Below are 21495 nucleotides of genomic sequence, written 5' to 3'. Positions count from 1 at the left end.
GAACTGTTGCTTTTTATGAAAAAGTGACTACATTTCATACCAAGCGGAACCTTTGTGCAACATTACCAAACCGGAAATGAGCGGAAGTCATATAGTGAACACCTACCACATCCGCCCTAGTTTTGAATTATTTGAAAAGTGTCACGTCGATTTTGCAAGTTCTTACTTACTTATCTTGGTAATAACTTCATATTTTAATTTTTTATTGTTTTTGTGGTGTTTGAAGAGTGCGCTTATTATACTCGATAAACCGGAGGACGTTATTACGAAGCGTTTTGCCGTGGTGGCGACAAGTTCAGTTTAGCAGTAGCTGTTTTGGGTTCCTATTAAAGCGAACTAACATGTCCACGCTGTTCCCGTCCTTGTTTCCCCGAATAACTGAGTCTCTGTGGTTCAATTTGGACCGACCCTGCGTGGATGAGACTGAGCTGCAGCAGCAGGAGCAACAGCATCAAACCTGGGTAAACATACAGTAACTACACGCACACAATCAGGGAGTTTTGTTATTGATTATATCTGGCCCTTGTACATTACAGCCTACAATACTGTGCTCATTAATATGTTCATCAGTGAAAATATAGTAAAGTAACCTAGTTATTCTCGATTAAAAAATGTCAGTTGCAGGGGGAGCTATCCCCTGAAGATTGTTGTAAATTACAAACCCCGTTTCCATATGAGTTGGGAAATTGTGTTAGATGTAAATATAAACGGAATACAATGATTTGCAAATAATACCATATTCAATTGAATGCACTACAAAGAAAAGATATTTGATGTTCAAACTCATAAACTTTTTTTTTTTGGCAAATAATAATTAACTTAAAATTTCATGGCTGCAACATGTGCCAAAGTAGTTAGGAAAGGGCATGTTCACCACTGTGTTACATCACCTTTTCTTTTAACAACACTCAATAAACGTTTGGGAACTGAGGAAACTAGTTGTTGAAGTTTTGAAAGTGGAATTCTTTACCATTCTTGCTTGATGTACAGCTTAAGTTGTTCCAACAGTTCGGGGTCTTGTTGTCGTATTTTACGCTTCATAATGCGCCACACATTTTCGATGAGAGACATGTCTGGACTGCAGGCTAGCCAGGAAAGTACCCGCACTCTTTTACCACAAAGCCACACTGTTGTAACACGTGGCTTGGCATTGTTTTGCTGAAATAAGCAGGGACATCCATGATAACGTTGCTTGGATGACAACATATGTTTCTCCAAAACCTGTATGAACCATTCAGCATTAATGGTGCCTTCACAGATGTGTACGTTACCCATGCTTTGGGCACTAATACACCCCCATACCATCACAGATGCTGGCTTTTGAACTTTGCGCCTATAACAATCCGGATGGTTATTTTCCTCTTTGTTCCAGAGGACACTACGTCCACAGTTTCCAAATCTAATTTGAAATGTGGACTCGTCAGACCACAGAACACTTTTCCACATTGCATCAGTCCATCTTAGATGATCTCAGGCCCAGCGAAGCCGGCGACTTTCCTGTGTGTTGTTGATAAATGGCTTTTACTTTGCATAGTAGAGTTTTAACTTACACTTACAGATGTTGCGACCAACTGTAGTTACTGACAGTGGATTTATGAAGTGTTCCTGAGCCCATGTGGTGATATCCTTTACACACCGATGTCTGTTTTTGATGCAGTATTGCCTGAGGAATCAAAGGTCTGTAATATCATCACTTACGTGCAGTAATTTCTCCAGATTCTCTGAACCTTTTGATGATTTTATGGATTGTAGATGGTAAAATCCCTAAATTCCTTGCAATAGCTCGTTGAGAAATGTTTTTCTAAAACTGTTCGACAATTTGCTTACAAATTGGTGACCCTCACCCCATCCTTGTTTGTGAATTACTTAGCATTTCATGGAAGCTGCTTTTATACCCAATCATGGCACCCACCTGTTCCCAATTAGCCTGCACACCTCTGGGATGTTCCAAATAAGTGTTTGATGAGCATTCCTAAACTTTATCGGTATTTATTGCCACCTTTTCCAACTTCTTTGTCACGTGTTGCTGGCATCAAATTCTAAAGTTAATGATTATTTACAAAAAAAAAATGTTTATCAGTTTGAACATCAAATATGTTGTCTTTGTAGCATACTCAACTGAATATGGGTTGAAAAGGATTTGCAAATCATTGTATTCCGTTTATATTTACATCTAACACAATTTCCCAACTCATATGGAAACAGAGTTTGTACACTACAAGCTACACGGCAAAACATTACATATACAGTACAGGCCAAAAGTTTGGACACACTTTCACCTAATCTAATGCGTTTTCTTTATTTTCATGACTATCTACATTGTCGATTGTCACTGAAGGCATCGAAATTATGACATGTGGAGTTATGTACTTTATTTCAGGTGAAATAACTGAAAACATGTTTTATGTTTTAGTTTCTTCTAATTACTGCTTTTGCACACTCTTGGGATTCTCTCAATGATCTTCAAGCACACCTGTGACGTGAAAACCATTTCAGGTGAATACCTTCTGAAGCTCATCGACAGAATACCAAGAGTGTACGCAAAAGTAATCAAAGCAAAGCGACTTAGATTTTGACATTGTTTTGTCCTAACCTTAGCCAATCGTGATTCATCATACGTAAAGCAAAAAAATCATCATGGACTTTCTCATATACAAACCAACCAAGAATTGTTTCAGAATTTTTTTTTTTTTTTACAATTATTTTAGATGTGGCCCCCTGTCCTCCACATATTCACAAATGTAACCACTGTATTGATCTAAATTATTTACCTTTTTGTTTCCTATAGTTGCAGAGCATTGCTGAAAAAGACAACAATCAGCTGCCCATTGGGAAAACTATTTTTGAGGTAATGATATATTTTTCCAGTGTGTTCAGAATCGATTCCGACCTTTTATGAAAGAAATGTTTAATTTCGTCTCAGAAACCCTTGGACAGACATGAACCAATTGCTGCACCACAGCTACTAACTATCCATAACAATTGATTAGGGATGTTCCGATCAGGGTTTTATGCTGTCGATTCCAATATCAAGCATTCATGAGTAAGATAGGCCGATACCAATACCGATCACATGTATTAAATGTACTTTTAAAAAAATGTTTATGGTGAGTGCAATTGACAGTTCAACAATATCAACACAATACTTAACTATTTTTGTCTTCTCTCTTTTTGCATACATTTTTTGGGGGAAAAACACAATCAATAGTACACAACTACTAAAATGCAAAAAAAACTATCTACTTCACTTTTACATCCATTGGGTTTTGCCCTCAAAGTTTTAACTTGTGTCCAAAAAAGGATTCCTTAGCTGTTAGCATGCCGGCTCCTGGCTTGTACTCGGTGTATAACATGTTCGGCCTCGTCCTCCAGTAGTACTTGATAATGAGACTTAAGATACTATCAAATGCAATTTATTTGCAGTTATGTAAGTGATTATTATTATTAGCTTAAAGGAGCGGCTCCACACTGTTTATGGAGAATAGGGATGGGTGTAGAATCCGCTCCTTTTTTGCACCTACCAAATCAATCAATCAATGATTATTTATATAGCCCTAAATCACTAGTGTCTCAAAGGGCTGCACAAACCACAACGACATCCTCGGTAGAGCCCACATAATGGCAAGGAAAACTCACACCCAGTGGGACGTCGGTGACAATGATGACTATGAGAAACCTTGGAGAGGACCTCACATGTGGACAACTCCCCCTTGTAGGGGAACCAGGCACCAATTTATTTAAAATCCAACAGTGCCATGTTTTGGTACCTGGGTTACACGTGACATCACGGCCGGTTGCCCACTTAGCTGGCTGGGCGGATTTAGCCAAATTACTGCTGGGTAGTGTTTTAATTTTCCGTTCCAACAAAGCAATTGACTCAAAAAATGTAAGTAAAGTAAGGCTTCACTTTTCCAAAAATGTGTTTGCTTGATGTTAATATACATTAGCTTTGCTATTGACATGCTACTGATTAGCATTAGCAATTTTACATGGCGATTTCAACACCTCCAGATTCGTTAATGAACACTACAACTAAGATGCACATTACAATTAAACAGCTGGTGCGTACAATTTTTACAGTATTGGCACTTTTTAGGGCACAACGAAAAACACCATAAACTATACACTACCGCCCTGTTATGTCCTGGATTGACAACTGTATTTGCGATTTAATGTCATCCTTACAAATAAGGCTGAGAAATGTTCTAATAAATGAATATATAACAACTGGACAGCAGTTATCATATTCAGCTCATTTTTAAATGTTGCAATACATTTTTTAAATTTTATTTTCAAAAACTATTAATGTTAATTAACACACACAAGTACCTGGAATTGGTCATTTATCGATTTAAATATAAACGGTACCCATTCCTATTTGAGACACATGATCATATATTGTATATTATATACATAATATATGTGATGTATTATTTATTATAATTATTGTTTATTGTGAGCGAACTGTGGTGCTGAATTTCCCCCAGGGATCAATAAAGTACTTTCTATTCTATTCTATTCTATAATTAGCTGCTAGTCATATGTCAGCTGGGGGGGCTGTAGATAAATACTGTCAGCCAGAGGGGATCGGCATTAATTGGCAATGGAGAGCACAAAACTCCTCCAATACTGATCAGTAGCATTCCTGTTATCAATCATTGTGAATTACATGTTTTACGCTTTTTCATCAGACATTCTTGTCATAAAAAATGAGTTGTTAATTGTGGCAAACTAATTAATTGCTGTGGATAGACCTTTATAGTGTTTACGTTTCTTGAAGGCAGTTTTCCATGTACACCATTTTACTATATATAATCTGAGCTGAGATAGGCGCCAGCGCCCCCCGCGACCCCAAAAGGGAATAAGCGGTAGAAAAATGGATGGATGGATGGATTTTTTTTTGTTCCCTAAAAACAAAAATGGTATTTCTTTGTCTGCGCATATCATCTTCATTTATTGGCTGCAGGGAGGAGGATACGAAGAGGAGGAGGAGGAAGACGACGAGGACGAAGAGGACAGCGAGGACGACTCAGAAGACGAAGAAGACATGCAGGACATGGACGAGATGAACGATTACAACGAGTCACCCGATGACGGCGAGATCAATGAGGTACTATCATACATGTTTTTTTCTGGGATATCTTTTGTCATTGCAAACTCAATTACACTCCCATTTAGAATCCAACAGGTTTTTAGCTTTTATTAGAAAAATATTTGCAAATGTTTTTCTTTTTTTTGTCAGGTGGACATGGAAGGACAAGACCAAGACCAAGACCAATGGATGATTTAGGAAAGACTTTGGGACTTATTTACACACACACTCACCAGCCATGGCAATATTTCACCCCCACATCATTAAATACAGCTGCCAAATCTTTTATGATCCAACACATGAGCTTCCGTTTTCAGATAAGTATTTTTTTCAACAATGTCTTTATTATTGTGTTCCTCTTGGTCTGTTTTCAATAGATTGTGCTGGTGACTGCATGCATGCCCATAGCAAAGCTATGAGGCTCATTGATAGTTTGCTTTTCATTTGCATCAATAAATAGATTATTTTCATTTAACTCCTCCAAGTGGTGGTTCCTGGCCATGCCCATCCAACGTGTTCCAAGCCAGCCAGCCTTGAAATAGCTGAGGCGGATTGTTACTGATGTTCTTGGTGCAAAGTTCCTGGTAAGATTGGCTTTTTCTGGTAAATCACATACTGTTGGAACACCTGCTTGATGACCTTTGGCCTCATCACGCGTCAGTCATGTGTCACTTGTCACACAGCCAGCTTACAATACAGTAATTGTTGTTCAGTCAGCAACTGCATGCTATTTAATGGAGCTGCATCATAAAAATGCAGCAACATTGTATATTTTGCATTTACTTTATACACACTCTAAAAAAAAATTCAATGTACAAAAACATATTGGCCACAACAAGCATTATGTCTTATTGTAACAACACAAAAAAAGGTTTAAAAAAAATTATGTATATTATCAAATACAGTAGTCAGGAATTAGTCAATTACAATCAAGGCATGACCTTTTTTTTAAGATATATTATTGAACTCTGTCTTTGTTTTCATCATTCTTTTCAGTTACATAATTTACTGAAATAATGTGCTATATTTTGGTGCAATGTTTATGATACATTATGTGGTGAGTTACAGTGCATCTGCAAAGTAATCACAGCGCTACACTTTTTCCACATTTTGTTATGTTATAGCCTAACTCCAAAATGGAATGCATAATTTTTGTTACTTAAAATTCTACAGACAATGTGAAAAGCTTTTTAAAAAATACATTAATTGCAAATAGTTAAAAAAACAAGTCATTTTTTTTGTCATTATGGGGTATTGTTTGTATAATTTTAAGGACAAAAATTAATTTATTTCATTTTGGAATAAGGGTGTGACATAACAAAATGAGAAAAAAGTAAAAATCGGTAAATACTTTCCGGATGCACTGTACAATTACCTTGGTGCCACTTTGTTGTTTAACTTGTTTTTATTGCCAGCAAAAGGTCGAGGAAATCAAACATTACCCGAGGAAACTTTTCCCTCTTGATATTTAAAGTACAATACAAGTGTTGTAGTATTGTTGGGCTTGTGGTGGATGTCCGTTAATTGAGTTGTATCTGTGGAAGACCAGAAAATTAAATCGTCATCCCTCACCACATTGTGCTTCAAAGTTGAGGCTTCACTAGATATAACGTTTTTATTTTATTTTTATAAAGCTAATTCTATGTATTTTGGCCTAAATCAAGCATTTTAAACATAAAAATGGCTAAATTAACTAAAATACCAACACTATTTTACTACACTAGTATTGGCCACTAGATAAGACCAAACCAATCAGAGCACGCTGTCCGGTATCGTGACCATTGATTGGCCTCGCTTCAGGCAGCATAACTATATTGTAAATATGAGTGTGAGCGTGACAATGTTGGTGATATTTTTTTTAGAGGACTCTCATTATGTTAAAAGGCATACTTGGAAGGTAGTAAACTATGAAAATATTGTTTTTGTAATTAATAAATGCTACTTCACGAAAATTAAATTATCACAGTCAGGCCCCAAACTAATTAACAGCAATAAACAAGAGTGTATTGTACCTCATGTAGTTCTACTTGTGCATAATAATCAAGTAGTTCATCATTAATTCATTGTAGCACGATTGAGTGCAGTACTTGGCTACAACCAGCATAGGCACCCTTGATTCAGTCTCAACTCGTTTACAGTTCTGATCAAAAGTCATTTATTAGTTTTATAGCATTAACCTGTTCAGGCTTCGTGGGTGAGCTGGATCCTATCCCAGTGGGGTAGGACAGTCAATCACATTCACACCTATGGACACTTTTTATTCTCCAATAACATAACATGCATGTTTTTGGACTGTGAGAAGAAACCAGTAGGGGAACAATACCGTCTTATTGTTGACCTACAAACCCCGTTTCTATATGAGTTGGGAAATTGTGTTAGATGTAAATATAAACAGAATACAATGATTTGCAAGTCCTTTTCAACCAATATTCAATTGAATGCACTACAAAGACAAGATATTTGATGTTCAAACTCATAAATTTTGTTTTTTATTTTTTATATGATAATTAACTTAGAATTTCATGGCTGCAATACGTGCCAAAGTAGTTGGGAAAGGGCATGTTCACCACTGTGTTACATCACCTTTTCTTTTAACAACACTCAATAAACGTTTGGGAACTGAGGAAACTAATTGTTGAAGCTTTGAAAGTGGAATTCTTTCCCATTCTTGTTTTATGTAGAGCTTCAGTCGTTCAACAGTCCGGGGTCTCCGCTGTCGTATTTTATGCTTCATAACGCGCCACACATTTTCAATGGGAGACAGGCCTGGACTGCAGGTGGGCCAGGAAAGTACCCGCACTTGTTTTTTACGAAGCCACGCTGTTGTAACACGTGCTGAATGGCATTGTCTTGGTGAAATAAGCAGGGGCGTCCATGAAAAAGACGGCGCTTGGATGGCAGCATATGTTTTTCCAAAATCTGTATGTACCTTTCAGCATTAATGGTGACTTCACAGATGTGTAAGTTACCCATGCCTCGGGCACTAATGCACCCCCTTACCATCACTGATGCTGGCTTTTGAACTCTGTGTCGATAACAGTCTGGATGGTTCTCTTCCCCTTTGGTCCGGATGATATGATGTCGAATATTTCCAAAAACAATTTGAAATGTGGACTTTTCAGACCACAGAACACTTTTCCACTTTGCATCAGTCCATCACAGATGATTTCGGGCCCAGAGAAGCCGGCGGCGTTTCTGGATGTTGTTGATAAATGGCTTTTGCTTTGCATAGTAGAGCATTAACTTGCACTTACAGATGTAGCGACAAACTGTATTTAGTAACAGTGGTTTTCTGAAGTGTTCCTGAGCCCATGTGGTGATATCCTTTAGAGATTGATGTCGGTTTTTGATACAGTGCTGTCTGAGGGATCGAAGGTCACGGTCATTCAATGTTGGTTTCCGGCCATGCGGCTTACGTTATTTCTCCAGATTCTCTGACCCTTTTGATGATATTATGGACCGTAGATGTTGAAATCCCTAAATTTCTTGCAATTTCGCTTTGAGAAACGTTGCTCTTAAACTGTTTGACTATTTGCTCACGCAGTTGAGGACAAAGGGGTGTACCTCGCCCCATCCTTTCTTGTGAAAAACTGAGCATTTTTTGGGGAGCTGTTTTTATACCCAATCATGGCACCCACCTGTTCCCAATTAGCCTGCACACCTGTGGGATGTTCCAAATAAGTGTTTGATGAGCATTCCTCAACTTTATCAGTATCTATTGCCACCTTTCCCAACGTATTTGTCATGTGTTGCTGGCATCATATTCTGAAGTTAAGGATTATTTGAAAAAAAAAATGTTTATCAGTTTGAACATCAAGTATGTTGTCTTTGTAGCATATTCAACTGAATTTGGGTTGAAAATGATTTTCAAATCATTGTATTCCATTTATATTTACATCTAACACAATTTCCCAACTTGTATGGAAACGGGGTTTGTAGATGGTTGTCATGAACTAATCATATCTTCTTATCGGTGTATTTTTTGAAGTATTTGCTGTCAGCGTTGGTCTACTTAATCCCCTGATACACCATTTCTGCCATGCCGTCCCGGATACCCTTGCTGTATTCCAGTGTGGCGCGGTGGATCTTCCACTCATACAAGCCGCTCTTGCGAAGGTGCCTGAGAAATTTGGGAGCCCCCGGGAAAATGACATTGTCTGCCACAATCATTGATCCTTTTCCGAGCAGACCAGAGCCCTCCAGCATCTGAAAACACCACCAGGCCAACAAGTATGCTATTAACAACAGCAGAAATCAGCTTAAATTAACTAATGATAAGCAATAAGCACCTGAGCAATTGATTCACTTATTTTTTTGCTATTAAAGGGGCCTAATAATGCAAAATTGGCACTCATTTCATAGTTCTGGACCTAAAAAAGGTGTGTACAGGTTAAATTCCCCACAAAATAGACTATGTAATAATTTTAGGTTTGATTTTTAAAACTGTTTCAACAAATGGATACTGAATTCAAATGTTGTATTGTGTACTATGTGTTTTGGTAGCATCTGGTAGAATCATGTTATTGTCATGCAGAGTTTTGAAGGAATAATCAAATATGTCTGCCTAATGCATTGTTGCAGGTTGTCTCATCACAACTAAAGAAGGGGTCAGCCTGCATTGATTTCCAAAGGATTGCATTATGAGGAAAGTATAGACCTCTCCAGTCAAATTGACTCATGCAAAATGGGACGGACCAAGCCAGAGGAGTGTAATTTGCAGCCCTCATTTTAATGATTCTGTCGTCGAAGAAGAAGGGTTTTGGTTGAATATTGGAGAGAGATCTTTGAATGGTTGACCAAATACATATTTTCCATCATAATTTACAAATAAGTTCTTTAAAATTCCTACAATGTGAATTCCTGGATTTTCTTTTCACATTCTGTCTCTCACAGTTGAAGTGTACCTATGATGAAAATGACAGACCTCTGTCATCATTTTAAGTGGGAGAACTTGCACAATCGGTGGCTGACTAAATACTTTTTTGCCCCACTGTATACCTGTAGATCACTCAGGTAGCATTTCTTCCAGTGGTCCATGAAGACAAAATCCAGTCTCTCCAAACCAAAATCAGACCGCAAACGTGGGATGACTTCATCTGATGGATTCACAATCAGCTCTACCTGAAAAGGAAAGTCAGACATTTTCCCCATGACTTGACTCTCATCAGTTTTTTGGTGTTTGGCAGACCCACAGTGTCGTCATCAAAGCCTGCCAGGCGGATGATTTTCTCAGCGATGGCGGCGTTACACTGGTCCATCTCAACGCTGTAGATCCTTGCACCCAGCGGCAGAGACCGGGCCATACGCACAGTGCTGTACCCACAGTGGGTCCCTAATTCCAGGATTGTAAGAGGACTCTGCTCTGTCAGAATCCGGTCCAGGATCTTTCCTACATGCAAATGCAAAGTGGCCCTTCAGGTACAGACATCATTACCTTTAACAGTTTTTGGATTATGCACTACTGCAGGGGTGTCCAAACATTTCCCACCGAGGGCCGCAAACTGAAAAATAAAGCATGCTGGGGCCATTTTGTTATTTTTCATTTTCAAAACCATTATAAAAATATATTTTTTTTACCTTTACAGCTGTTGTCAAGTTTGGTCCTGGGACTCAGTTCTAAAATATGTTTAAAAAAAAGTAATATACGTATGTATTTTTTTCAATGCCTAAATCTCTAGATCAACTTAAGGTCTATACATCGATATAAATGAATACATTTTTTATTTGTTTTTTGTCGTTTTGTCAAAACCCAATTTTTTATTGCGATAACACAAAATGTACAATATTTCCCGCAAAATATTTTCACGATGGAATATTTGATGTGAAGTAATTGGAGCCTTAAACAGTTAAATAATCCATACATCATATTTTTTTGGAACAATAACAGTAAAAAATAAATAAAATAAATTAGTGTTAAAAATAAGTAATATATTTAAAAAAAATCAACACTTAATATGTTCATTATCTGTTTTTATAATTTTTTTCATGCTGTTTTTGTCAAAGAAAACTTTGTGTTTAAAATGGCAAACACAAAATATGCACTATTTTCCGACAACCTATTTCAGACAGGATTTTTTTATGTAAAGTAATTGTAGCCTGTAGTAGGTCAATCATTCATAAAAACATAGATTTTGATTCATAATTATTTTTGAGCAACTGCTTTAAAAATGTTTGCAACAATCCCCCTAAAATGATTGGCCATCCAAAAGGGTTCCACTCATACAAATGTTAAAAATAAGTCATACGGACATTTTTTTTTTTTTTTAACTTTTTCACATTAAACACTTAAATCTCTCGATCAATTACATCTTCATCAGTCGAGAATAAATTATTGTCGAGAATACATTTTTATGATTCATTTTTTTGGTCTGTTTTTTTTTTTTTTGACACAGAAAACTTATACACTTTTTTTGGCAAACGCAAAAAATTTGCAATATTTTCCCCCCAAAATACTTTAAAGTAAAAATGTTTATATGAAGTTATCGGAGCCTTGAATGAGTCCATATTTCATTTCATTGATTTTTATTAATTATAATTTTTCCGAGGAATGGCAGCTTGAAAGAACAAAACCAGCCTGCAGGGCAGCTTTACGTTATTAAAGTCAACATTGCAGCTTTTTCTCGTTACATTTAATTACTATGCTCTTATATTCCACATCTTAATGTTTTAAAAAAATATATATATTTGTGGAATGTTCCATGCTGGGGGTCTCAAATGGCCATGGGGCACACTTTGGACACCCCTGTGATACAATATATTCACCCTTTTTTGGTCCAATGTTACTGATGAACTCCACTTTGCTGCACCACTCATCAAAAGCTTCCAGAACGCTGTCCGGGTCTCCTGGGGTTGCATGAGTGAGAACATACTGGTAGGCCCGCTCCTCGCGGCTCAGACCCGTAACGCAGTCTTTCCAAAGGCGTACCAGGACGGCACGGTAGAACAACGCAAAGTAGAAGCGGTATCTGATGAGCAGTGTCAGCAGGAGGGGGATGAAGGCGAACGCAATGGCTGGGTACGCCATCCTCTTGCAGGCACACCTGTCATAGGAAATGACCAATCATTTATGTGCCATGAAGGATCATTAAGGCACTTAATACATGGAGCATTTCTATAGAACCACATTCATCTCACATGAAGAAGAACACACTAAACAATAGGCAAAGAAAACCCGAACACAACCCAGGCTGTGTCTCGAAGTATGGTCACCATGGCAACGTCATAGACTCTATTCTCCCATTAAAACTTAGTCAGTGTTCCGTCTAAAGCAGATTCCTCAAGTACAAATCTTGAAGGTCCACTAATGTTATTTTGAAACAGGCTGAGTCCGTTTATTATCGGTCAAGCTTATATAGTAGCAGGTGGTAGGTAGTAGTTTAACATTTTCTTAAAATTAACAAAAATAAAATGAATATCCAATAAAAAAGATGAAAGATTTTCTTTGAAACACAAATAAATAAAAACTTAAATACAACTTTCAGTTTTAACAAAAAATAAATACTTTTAAACACAACCCTCCTATCCCTGGTAAACAAATGACCTCAACAGATCTCATTCATGTGCAAATATAACTATTAGGGCTGTGAATCTTTGGGTGTCCCACGATTCGATTCAATATCAATTCTTGGGGTCACGATTCGATAATATATAGATTTTTTTTTATTCAATTTGATTCTCGATTCCAAAACGATATTTTTCCGATTCAAAACGATTCTGTATTCATTCAATACATAGGATTTCAGCAGGATCTACCCCAGTCTGCTGACATACTAGTGGAGTAGTAGATTTAAAATAAAAGAAGCTTTTATAATTGTAAAGGACAATGTTTTATCAACTGATTGCAATAATGTCAATTTGTTTTAATTATTAAACGAACCAAAAATATGACTTATTTTATCTTTGTGAAAACATTGGACACAATGTGTTGTCAAGCTTATGAGATGCAATGCAAGTGTAAGCCACTGTGACACTATTGTTCTTTTTTATTATTTTTATAAATGTCTAATGATGATGTCAGTAAGGGATATTGCTATGCTGAAATTATAATTAATATTGATATTGTTGTTGATAATATTCATTTTTGTTTCATTACTTTTGGTTTGTTCTGTGTTGTGTTTGTCTCGTCTCAATTGCTCTGTTTATTGCAGTTCTGAGTGTTGCTGGGTCAGGTTCGGTTTTGGAATTGGATTGCATTGTTATGGTATTGCTGTGTAGTGATTTGTTGGATTGATAAAAAAATTTAAATTAAAAAAAATAAAAAATACAAAAATCGATTTTTTAAAAATGAGAATCTATTCTGAATCGCACAACGTAAACGATTCAATTCGTATTCGAATCGATTTTTTCCCACACCCCTAATAACTATGGTACAGTACATCCCCATTGTGTAAAACACAGCTGCTCAATGGGAGAATTGGGCTCTTGGGGTTGAAGCCAAGATTTTGAACTTTGGCACAAAAGGTGTGATGGCCAGGCGGAGACACTGATCCAGGTGTTCATTGGTCAGTCTGCTGCGGTACTTGTTCTTCACAATGTTCATTGTAGAGAAGGCAGACTCACAGCTGTATGTTGAGCCAAACATTGTGAGGATGTGACAGGCCATCTTATGCAGCAAAGGGAACTTGGAAGGAATGACCAGCTTTGACCAGAAGGTGATGGCGTCACATTGAGCCTCTTTCAGTGTGACACTTTCTTGGAGGTCAATGAGCTCAGTCTGCAGTGAAGCAGCTCTGGCCCATGGGAAGACTTGTTTTGCTTCTGCAGAGAACGCACTCACATTTCTGATCAGGAATGGGTTTTCAATGAACAGCAGGACTTGTTTTCCCAAAATGAAGCCATCAAAGTGAGTCTTGAAATTTGCAATGAGTTTTTCCAAGAATTCCAAATGGCACAGATGATCTTCCTCTCCTTTGGTCAGTTCCAGAAGTTTGGGGAAGTGGAGCAGTTCCTCCTGTAGATACACAGTTTAAATATATATTAGGAGCAATGCTTAAAAATAGGTATGAATTATCAAGTGGAAGAAAATAGTGTGTGTTACAAAATAATAATAACAAATTATTTACCTGTATGTGACTTTTGAAAAGCTCCAGCTTCCTCTGGAAGGCACGGACTTCTGACATCAGCTCACACACTGTGTTCTTCTTCCCCTGTAGCTTGAGATTTAGGTCATTGAGATGGGAGGTTATATGAGCCAAAATGCCACAGCTTCCATTTTCCCAGCATTTTGCAGAAATTCCATGAACTGTTCTGCTTTTGCGCTATTTTGCTGGGACAAAAATACTTGCAGCTCTTCTCTAATGGCCCAAAAACGCTCCAGGACCCTGCCTTTGCTCAGCCATCTGATGTTGTTGTGCACGAGCAAATCATCAAAAGCAGCATCTACCTCTGTTAGGAATGTGCGCAGCAAGCGGTGCTGCAGTGCAGATGATGCTCTAAAAAAGTTTGAGATTCATCATTGTTGTCATGACTTCAGAGTACACTTCTCCAAGACTTGCACAAAGGACAGACTGGTGGATTATGCAGTGATAAGATATCAGGCAAGGGTGATGTTCTCTCAGACGCGGAACCAGTCCCTTCTCTCTCCCCAACATGGCTGGAGCTCCATCAGTAGCAATGGACACAACTTTCTTCAGATCTATCCCTTTTTCATTCAGCATTTCTGATACTGCTTTAGAGATGTCTTCTCCCCTTGTTTGTCCACTTAGGTTTGCCAGGCCCAAAACATCTTCAGTAAACTCCCCCTTTTCCTCATCATAATACCTCACAAACACCAACAACTAAGCATTGTCAGTGGTGTCAGTGGACTCATCCACTGCAAGGGATATGCACTCTGGGTTTTTTATTCCACCACAAAGCTGCTTGGATAAATCACCAGCCAGTATTTCAGTACGTATGGTAGCTGTGGCATCAGAGAGTGGGATTTGATTCATTTTAGCTGTCATTTCCTCCTTTTCTTTGTCTTCAAAGATGGCACCCATCACTTCAGTCAAGCATTCTTTCATTATTTCTGCATCAGAGAATGATTTCTTGTGTTTACCCAAAACCCATGCCACTCCGAGTGAGCACTCTGTTGCTATTTGTTGTTGTGTCATAGATTTAACAAGAATCTTGCTTGATGTTTCATATGACTTTTTCAGCCTCGTGATTTCCTTTTTTCTTAGCTCTGAATCATGAGGAAATGTCTTTTCAAATTCGCGGTGCTTTTTCAGATAGTGACGTTTCAGATTTTCACTTTTCACCAGAGCAACAGTACTGTTGCATATTAGACACATTGGTCTGGTACTTGCAGTAGGTAGGATGAAAACATATTGCTCCGTCCATTCTTCCTTGAAACGTCGGTTTTCCCTGTACACCTTTCTTTTACCAGCCTGAGCCAACTTGGAGCATGCCATTGTGATTTGATTCACATTCAGTGACTGACGAGTGAACAGTTAGCGAAGTAGCGATACGGGACAACTGTGTGCCTGCAGCGAAAGGTTCCATTCACCGTGCCTATGGCATGAGCTCTGTATGACCCAGGTGGTAACAGCCTATCAGCGCGTCGTTGTGATAGAGATGACAACCCATACCCCGGAATCAGCCAGAGTGGCGTTCTCTTGTTCAGAGAGAGAGAGAGAGAGAGAGACGGAGTGAGTGAGACACGGAGAAGTGTAAACGAAACGTGGAGATATTTGACTAAAAACAACAAAGAACGTTGACTTGCGCTAGCGATAACTCAAAGATAAATAAGATTATTATATTTTTTTATAATAATTATAATTATATATGTATATATATGGGTCGGGTTTGGTTTTGGAATTTGATTGCATTATTAGTTGGATTAATTTAAAAAATTCCCCTCCTCCCCCCCAAATTTTTTTGGTTTGTTTTCTTTTACTATAATTCGTGCTGGGTCCAGACGGACACGTCGCTGGGTCCGAACCTGGACCGCGGTCCGCCTGTTGAGGACCACTGTACTAGGTCATAAAATCAGTGTCAGTTGAGTCCGTCCACAGGTTGCCTGTAAGGATTTTTAATGTCCAGCAGATGTCAGTATTTAGTGACACAGTATTGACACAGTATCAATACAGTTTTGCAATGTGTCGAAACGCTTCATGACGACTCTTCAACCCATAACTAGCATTAGCTTCGATTACGACTTGTTTTCCGTTTTTTGTACTACTTTGATATTTTGTGGAATAAATAATGTTCCAACCTGCACGCCCTGTCCGGAGTGGTCCGTCTGCATTCGGGAGAACGAACCCCGCAGTGAGCTGCGACCCAAACGTGACAGCTGCTTTTGTCGACATGAAATGTAAGAGCCAAATAGGTCTTTACTAAGAAATATTATTTTGTAAATAACAGTATTGCTAATCAGAATCAGAAATGCTTTAATAATCCTCGAGGGGAAATTAAGATTTTCAGCACAATGCCATTCAAGAGCAGATAAACATTACAGGGAGACAGAACAGGATTGCTGACAGGTCTGCCAACTTCTGGCACACCTTACAATAAAGGTGAGAAACAGGTAAACTCTGGAGGGGTTGACAAAAAAAAAAAAACAACTAAAAAATTACACTTCAGTCTAAGCCTGGGCCAAAGAAAAAACCCTCACACATCAAAGAACGCATAGGACATTAAAGACATTAAAATGAGCAGAGCTGATGCAAGCAGCCACTTCTACACACAGCCCCAAAGGTAAAACAACAAACAAAACACAAAACATGTACACTGGTGGCCTCTGCAGCGTTCCACGCCATCTTGACATATTTACGTCTGTATTTCTAAAACAATCGTTTTTTTGTTGTTTTTTTTAAATGCCAAAGCAACATAGCATTTTTGAATTTGCTTTAAATTTGGGGAGGATATTTTTTTTTCAAACAAAAAGGCTAATTAGCATTATGTTTATGTTTTAAAACTATATTAGAAGCAATGTGTCACGGAGTGGTGGTGATGAACCCCAAGATAAAGTTAAAACAAAAAAGGCAAGGAAACCAGGAAACAGCAAACATCTGACCTGGGATCAGTTCTTGTGGCCATGTCCACATCTGACCTGAGATCAGTTCTTGTAGGAAGGTGCACATCTGACCTGGGGATCAGTTATTGTGGGCAGGTGCACATATGACCTGGGATCAGTTATTATGGGGAGGTGCACATCTGACCTGAGATCAGTTCTTGTGAGCAGCTGCACATCTGACCTGAGATCAGTTCTTGTGGGCAGCTGCACATCTGACCTGAGATCAGTTATTGTGGGCAGGTGCACATATGACCTGGGATCAGTTCTTGTGGCCATGTCCACATCTGACCTGGGATCAGTTCCTGTGGCAATATCTATATCTGACCTGGGATCAGTTCTTGTGTCCATGTCTATATCTGACCTAGGATCTGTTCTTGTGGCCATGTCTATATCTGACCTGGGATCAGTTCTTGTGGCCATGTCCACATATGACCTGGGATCAGATCTTGCGGCCATGTCCACATATGACCCGGGATCAGTTCTTGTGGCCTAGTCTATATCTGACTTGGGATCAGTTTGTGTGGGCAGGTGCACATATGACCTGGGATCAGTTATTATGGGCAGGTGCACATCTGACCTGAGATCAGTTATTGTGGCCATGTCCACATCTGACCCGGGATCAGTTCTTGTGGCCATGTCCACATCTGACCTGGGATCAGTTATTATGGGCAGGTGCACATCTGACCTGGGATCAGTTATTATGGGCAGCTGCACATCTGACCTGGGATCAGTTCTTGTGGGCCGGTGCACATCTGACCTGGAATCAGTTATTGTGGGCAGGTGCATATCTGACCTGAGATCAGTTCTTGTGGCCATGCCCACATCTGGCCTGAGATCAGTTCTTGTGGCCATGTCCACATCTGACCTGAGATACGTTCTTGTGGGCAGGTGTACATCTGACTTGGGATCAGTTCTTGTGGGCAGGTGCACATCTGCCCTGGGATCAGTTCTTTTGGGCAGGTGCCTGTGGCATGAGCTCTGTATGACCCAAGTGGTAACAGCTTATCAGTGCGTCGTTGTGATAGAGATGACAACCCATTCCCCAGAATCAGCCAATCAAAGTGGCGTTCTCTCGCTCTCACTCCGTCTCTCTCTCTTTCTCTCTCTCAGAGAGAGAGAGAGAGACACAGTGAGTGAGACACGGAGAAGTGTAAACGAAACGTGGAGATATTTGACTAAAAACAACAAAGAACGTTGACTTGCGCTAGCGATAACTCAAAGATAAATAAGATTATTATATATTTTTATAATAATTATAATTATATATATATATATATATGGTTCGGGATTGGTTTTGGAATTTGATTGCATTATTATGTATTGTTTTGTTGGATTGATTAACCCCCCCCCCAAAAAAAGACAAATGTTTTTTATTTTTATTTTTTATTTTTTTTACTATAAGTCTTGCTATGTCCGGACATGGACTGGGGTCCGCCTGTTGGGGATCACTGGTCTAAAGAATTCTAAAACTTGAACTTTAGAGGAAAAAGTGGTACATGTTGTGTCTGACTTTGCTTACTTGGAACAATATTCAGCTTCTGTGCCACCCTCTGATATTGAATTGATTCATCTGAGGGGGATCGGGCAAAGACCCTGTGACACATAGTGAGTGACAACTAATCCAGTGGGAGGGACGGTGTGGCGCGGTTGGGAGAGTGGCCGTGCCCGCAACCTGAGGGTTCCTGGTTCAATCCCCACCTTCTAACAACCTCGTCATGTCTGTTGTGTCTTTGAGCAAGACACTTCACCCTTGCTCCTGATGGGTCGTGGTTAGGGCCTTGCATGGCAGCTCCCGCCATCAGTGTGTGAATGTGTGTGTGAATGGGTGAATGTAGAAATAGTGTCAAAGCGCTTTGAATACCTTGAAGGTAGAAAAGCGCTATACAAGTATCAGAATCAGAATCAGATATACTTTGTTAATCCCCGAGGGGAAATTATAATTTTCAGCAAGTATAACCCATTTATCATTATAACCCGTTACCCCATCATGGGGATGGTTCTTAAAATCTGATTTTAATGTGAAAATATTTTGACAAAAGCAAGAAGGCAAAACTAAATTAAAGAACAAAATTGTGTTGACAAATACAGTGGGGCAAAACATTATTTAGTCAGCCACCGATTGTGGAAGTTCTTCCACTTAAAATGATGACAGAGGTCTGTAATTTTCATCATAGGTACACTTCAACTGTGAGAGACAGAATGTGAAAAAAAATCCAGGAATTCACATTGTAGGAATTTTAAAGAATTTATTTGTAAATTATGGTGGAAAATAAGTATTTGGTCAACCATTCAAAGTTCTCACTGATGGAAGGAGGTTTTGGCTCAAAATCTCACGATACATGGCCCCATTCATTCTTTCCTTAACACGGATCAATCGTTCTGTCCCCTTAGCAGAAAAACAGCCCCAAAGCATGATGTTTCCACCCCCATACTTCACAGTAGGTGTGGTGTTCTTGGGATGCAACTCAGTATTATTCTTCTTCCAAAAATGACGAGTTGAGTTTATACCAAAATAGATACATGGGTGGTACAGCAGAGGATTGGGAGAATGTGATGTGGTCAGATGAAACCAAAATATAACTTTTTGGTTAGCTTTGGGGATTTTTTTTGTTTTGTTTTTTTTGTCATGAAAAAGGGAAGTTTTTTGGGTTGGTGCACTGATAGTAAGTTTATCTTGTGTTTTCTATGTTGATTTAATAAAAATAAAAAATAAAAAAATAATAAAAAATTATTTTGGGGCCAGGTACCAATCGAGGGCCCAGGTGGTTGGGAACCACTGCTCTAAGTGTAAATGTCCGTGCTACAATTTAAGGTACACTGCCCTCTGGTGGCAATATATAACAATTGCAACGAGTTTTGATTAATTGATTGATTGATTTAAACTTTTATTAGTAGATTGCGCAGTACAGTACATATTCCGCATAATTGACCACTAAATGGTAACACCCGAATAAGTTTTTCAACTTGTTTAAGTTGGGGTCCAAGTTAATCAATTCATGGTAAGTAACCCCGTTATCCTCTACTATACTACCACTCCTATCATGTGTTGCTATAAAGAAGGAGTCGGCAACCCAAAATGTTGAAAGAGGCATATTGGACCAAAAATACAAAAACAAATCTTTCTGGAGCCGCAAAAAATTAAAGGAACTAAATGGGCTCAAATTTAGCTATAAATGAGGCATAAGGATGCAATTTGTACATACAGCTAGCCTAAATAGCATGTTAGCATCGATTAGTTTCCAGTCATGCAGTGACCAAATATGTCGGATCAGCACACTCCACATAAGTCAATAACATCATAAAAACTCACCTTTGTGCATTCAAGCATGTCATAAGTTTGGTGGACAAAATGAAACAGAAAAAGAAGTGGCACAAAACGCTACTAGAAAGTCAGAGAAAGTTCTACATGTAAACAAACTAGGGTGAGTTTAAGGACCGCCAAAATTAGTAGGACAAAATGGCGCTTGCCAAATACTCGAATCAGTAAAGCATGTTTAATACAAACAGTGTGCTTTATAGCAATTAGGGAGTTTTGTGTCATGTTTGTCCTCCTACATAAACCATATTAAAACAAAAAATGTTTTTTCCCCTCATCATTTATTTTTGAAAAAGCTCCTGAGAGCCACTAGGGCGGCGCTAAAGAGCCGCGGGTTGCCGACCCCTGCTATAAAGTAACACCAATACTTCGGTAAACACAACCACAGTTATTTAGCCACCGAGATATGACTGAAACTCACACCTAAAAAACTAGTATGTCATTTATATATTATGTTGTGAAGTGAATTATATTTATATAGCGCTTTTTCTTGAGTGACTCAAAGCGCTTTACAAAGTGAAACCCAATTTCTAAGTTACATTTAAACCAGTGTGGGTGGCACGGGGAGCAGGTGGGTAAAGTGTCTTGCCCAAGGACACAACGGCAGTGACTAGATGGCGGAAGCGGGAATCGAACCTGCAACCCTCAAGTTGCTGGCACTGCCACTCTACCAACCAAGCTAAGCCGCCCCATGTTGTACGTACACTTCATTACGCATACATTATAAGGATCACATGTACAATATCTGACTACTTCAATCAACCATGTTGTCATTTACAATGGTCTAGTTTCCCAGTGCCATAAAGTTAAAAATCCGCATGAAAAGAAAGCACCTTGAGTAAAGCCTTTAAAACTGATTCATAATATTTTATTAAAACAGACTCACCTGGTGTCTAGAGAGGGCGATCAAAGAAGAGCAGCTTGGTAGGGCACTCCAACGTAGAAAGATGCAAGCGTGTGAGAGAAGGTAAGAGATCTGAAGCTATGAATTATTAAGACATCCCGTGCATAAAGTGTCCTCCTGTAAATAAATAACACTCTACAGTAACACAGTGTAATATGAACACGTCTGTTTTAGTTACCAGCGTTTTT

At 38.7% G+C, this 21495-nt stretch overlaps 3 protein-coding genes across 3 annotated transcripts; 1 reads left to right on the top strand and 2 right to left on the bottom strand.

Moving 5' to 3' along the window:
• The first annotated feature begins 75 nt into the window (after positions 1–75).
• anapc15 (anaphase promoting complex subunit 15) lies at positions 76–5567 on the top strand. The gene is made up of 4 exons (XM_061919121.1): positions 76–461; positions 2789–2848; positions 4967–5110; positions 5243–5567. The coding sequence occupies exons 1-4, from the start codon at positions 342–344 to the stop codon at positions 5288–5290; spliced, it is 372 nt and encodes a 123-aa protein (XP_061775105.1). The 5' UTR covers positions 76–341; the 3' UTR covers positions 5291–5567.
• Positions 5568–8973: 3406 nt separating this feature from the next.
• On the bottom strand, positions 8974–12116 carry tomt (transmembrane O-methyltransferase). Its single transcript, XM_061919482.1, has 4 exons — positions 11855–12116; positions 10285–10481; positions 10091–10213; positions 8974–9298 (listed from the first exon to the last, which is right to left on the bottom strand). The coding sequence occupies exons 1-4, from the start codon at positions 12114–12116 to the stop codon at positions 9101–9103; spliced, it is 780 nt and encodes a 259-aa protein (XP_061775466.1). The 3' UTR covers positions 8974–9100.
• A 1377-nt stretch (positions 12117–13493) lies between these two features.
• On the bottom strand, positions 13494–17939 carry LOC133564044 (general transcription factor II-I repeat domain-containing protein 2-like). Its single transcript, XM_061918126.1, has 6 exons — positions 17881–17939; positions 17377–17496; positions 14600–14851; positions 14373–14523; positions 14155–14238; positions 13494–14042 (listed from the first exon to the last, which is right to left on the bottom strand). Exons 1-6 carry the CDS (start codon positions 17937–17939, stop codon positions 13494–13496), a joined length of 1215 nt encoding a protein of 404 aa, XP_061774110.1.
• Positions 17940–21495: the final 3556 nt, after the last annotated feature.

Source organism: Nerophis ophidion, linkage group LG13 (assembly GCF_033978795.1).
Source record: "Nerophis ophidion isolate RoL-2023_Sa linkage group LG13, RoL_Noph_v1.0, whole genome shotgun sequence".
NCBI lineage: Eukaryota > Metazoa > Chordata > Actinopteri > Syngnathiformes > Syngnathidae > Nerophis > Nerophis ophidion.
This window is presented reverse-complemented; position numbering and strand designations above follow the sequence as displayed.

Bases quoted from the DNA above. Each gene is read 5' to 3' on its own strand.
- anapc15 (XM_061919121.1), top strand. From the start codon at position 342: ATGTCCACGCTGTTCCCGTCCTTGTTTCCCCGAATAACTGAGTCTCTG. The intron at 462-2,788 runs GTAAACATACAG...TGTTTCCTATAG, and splicing joins AGCAACAGCATCAAACCTGG to TTGCAGAGCATTGCTGAAAA. The intron at 2,849-4,966 runs GTAATGATATAT...TATTGGCTGCAG, and splicing joins TTGGGAAAACTATTTTTGAG to GGAGGAGGATACGAAGAGGA.
- tomt (XM_061919482.1), bottom strand. From the start codon at position 12,116: ATGGCGTACCCAGCCATTGCGTTCGCCTTCATCCCCCTCCTGCTGACA. The intron at 10,214-10,284 runs GTGGGTCTGCCA...TTTCCTTTTCAG, and splicing joins CAGGCTTTGATGACGACACT to GTAGAGCTGATTGTGAATCC. The intron at 9,299-10,090 runs GTATACAGTGGG...TGGTGTTTTCAG, and splicing joins GCTACCTGAGTGATCTACAG to ATGCTGGAGGGCTCTGGTCT.
- LOC133564044 (XM_061918126.1), bottom strand. From the start codon at position 17,939: ATGGCCACAAGAACTGATCTCAGGCCAGATGTGGGCATGGCCACAAGA. The intron at 14,852-17,376 runs GTCAGATGTGGA...GGTGTTTGTGAG, and splicing joins GCCACAGGAACTGATCCCAG to GTATTATGATGAGGAAAAGG. The intron at 14,239-14,372 runs GTATTTTTGTCC...CTCAAGCTACAG, and splicing joins CCATTAGAGAAGAGCTGCAA to GGGAAGAAGAACACAGTGTG.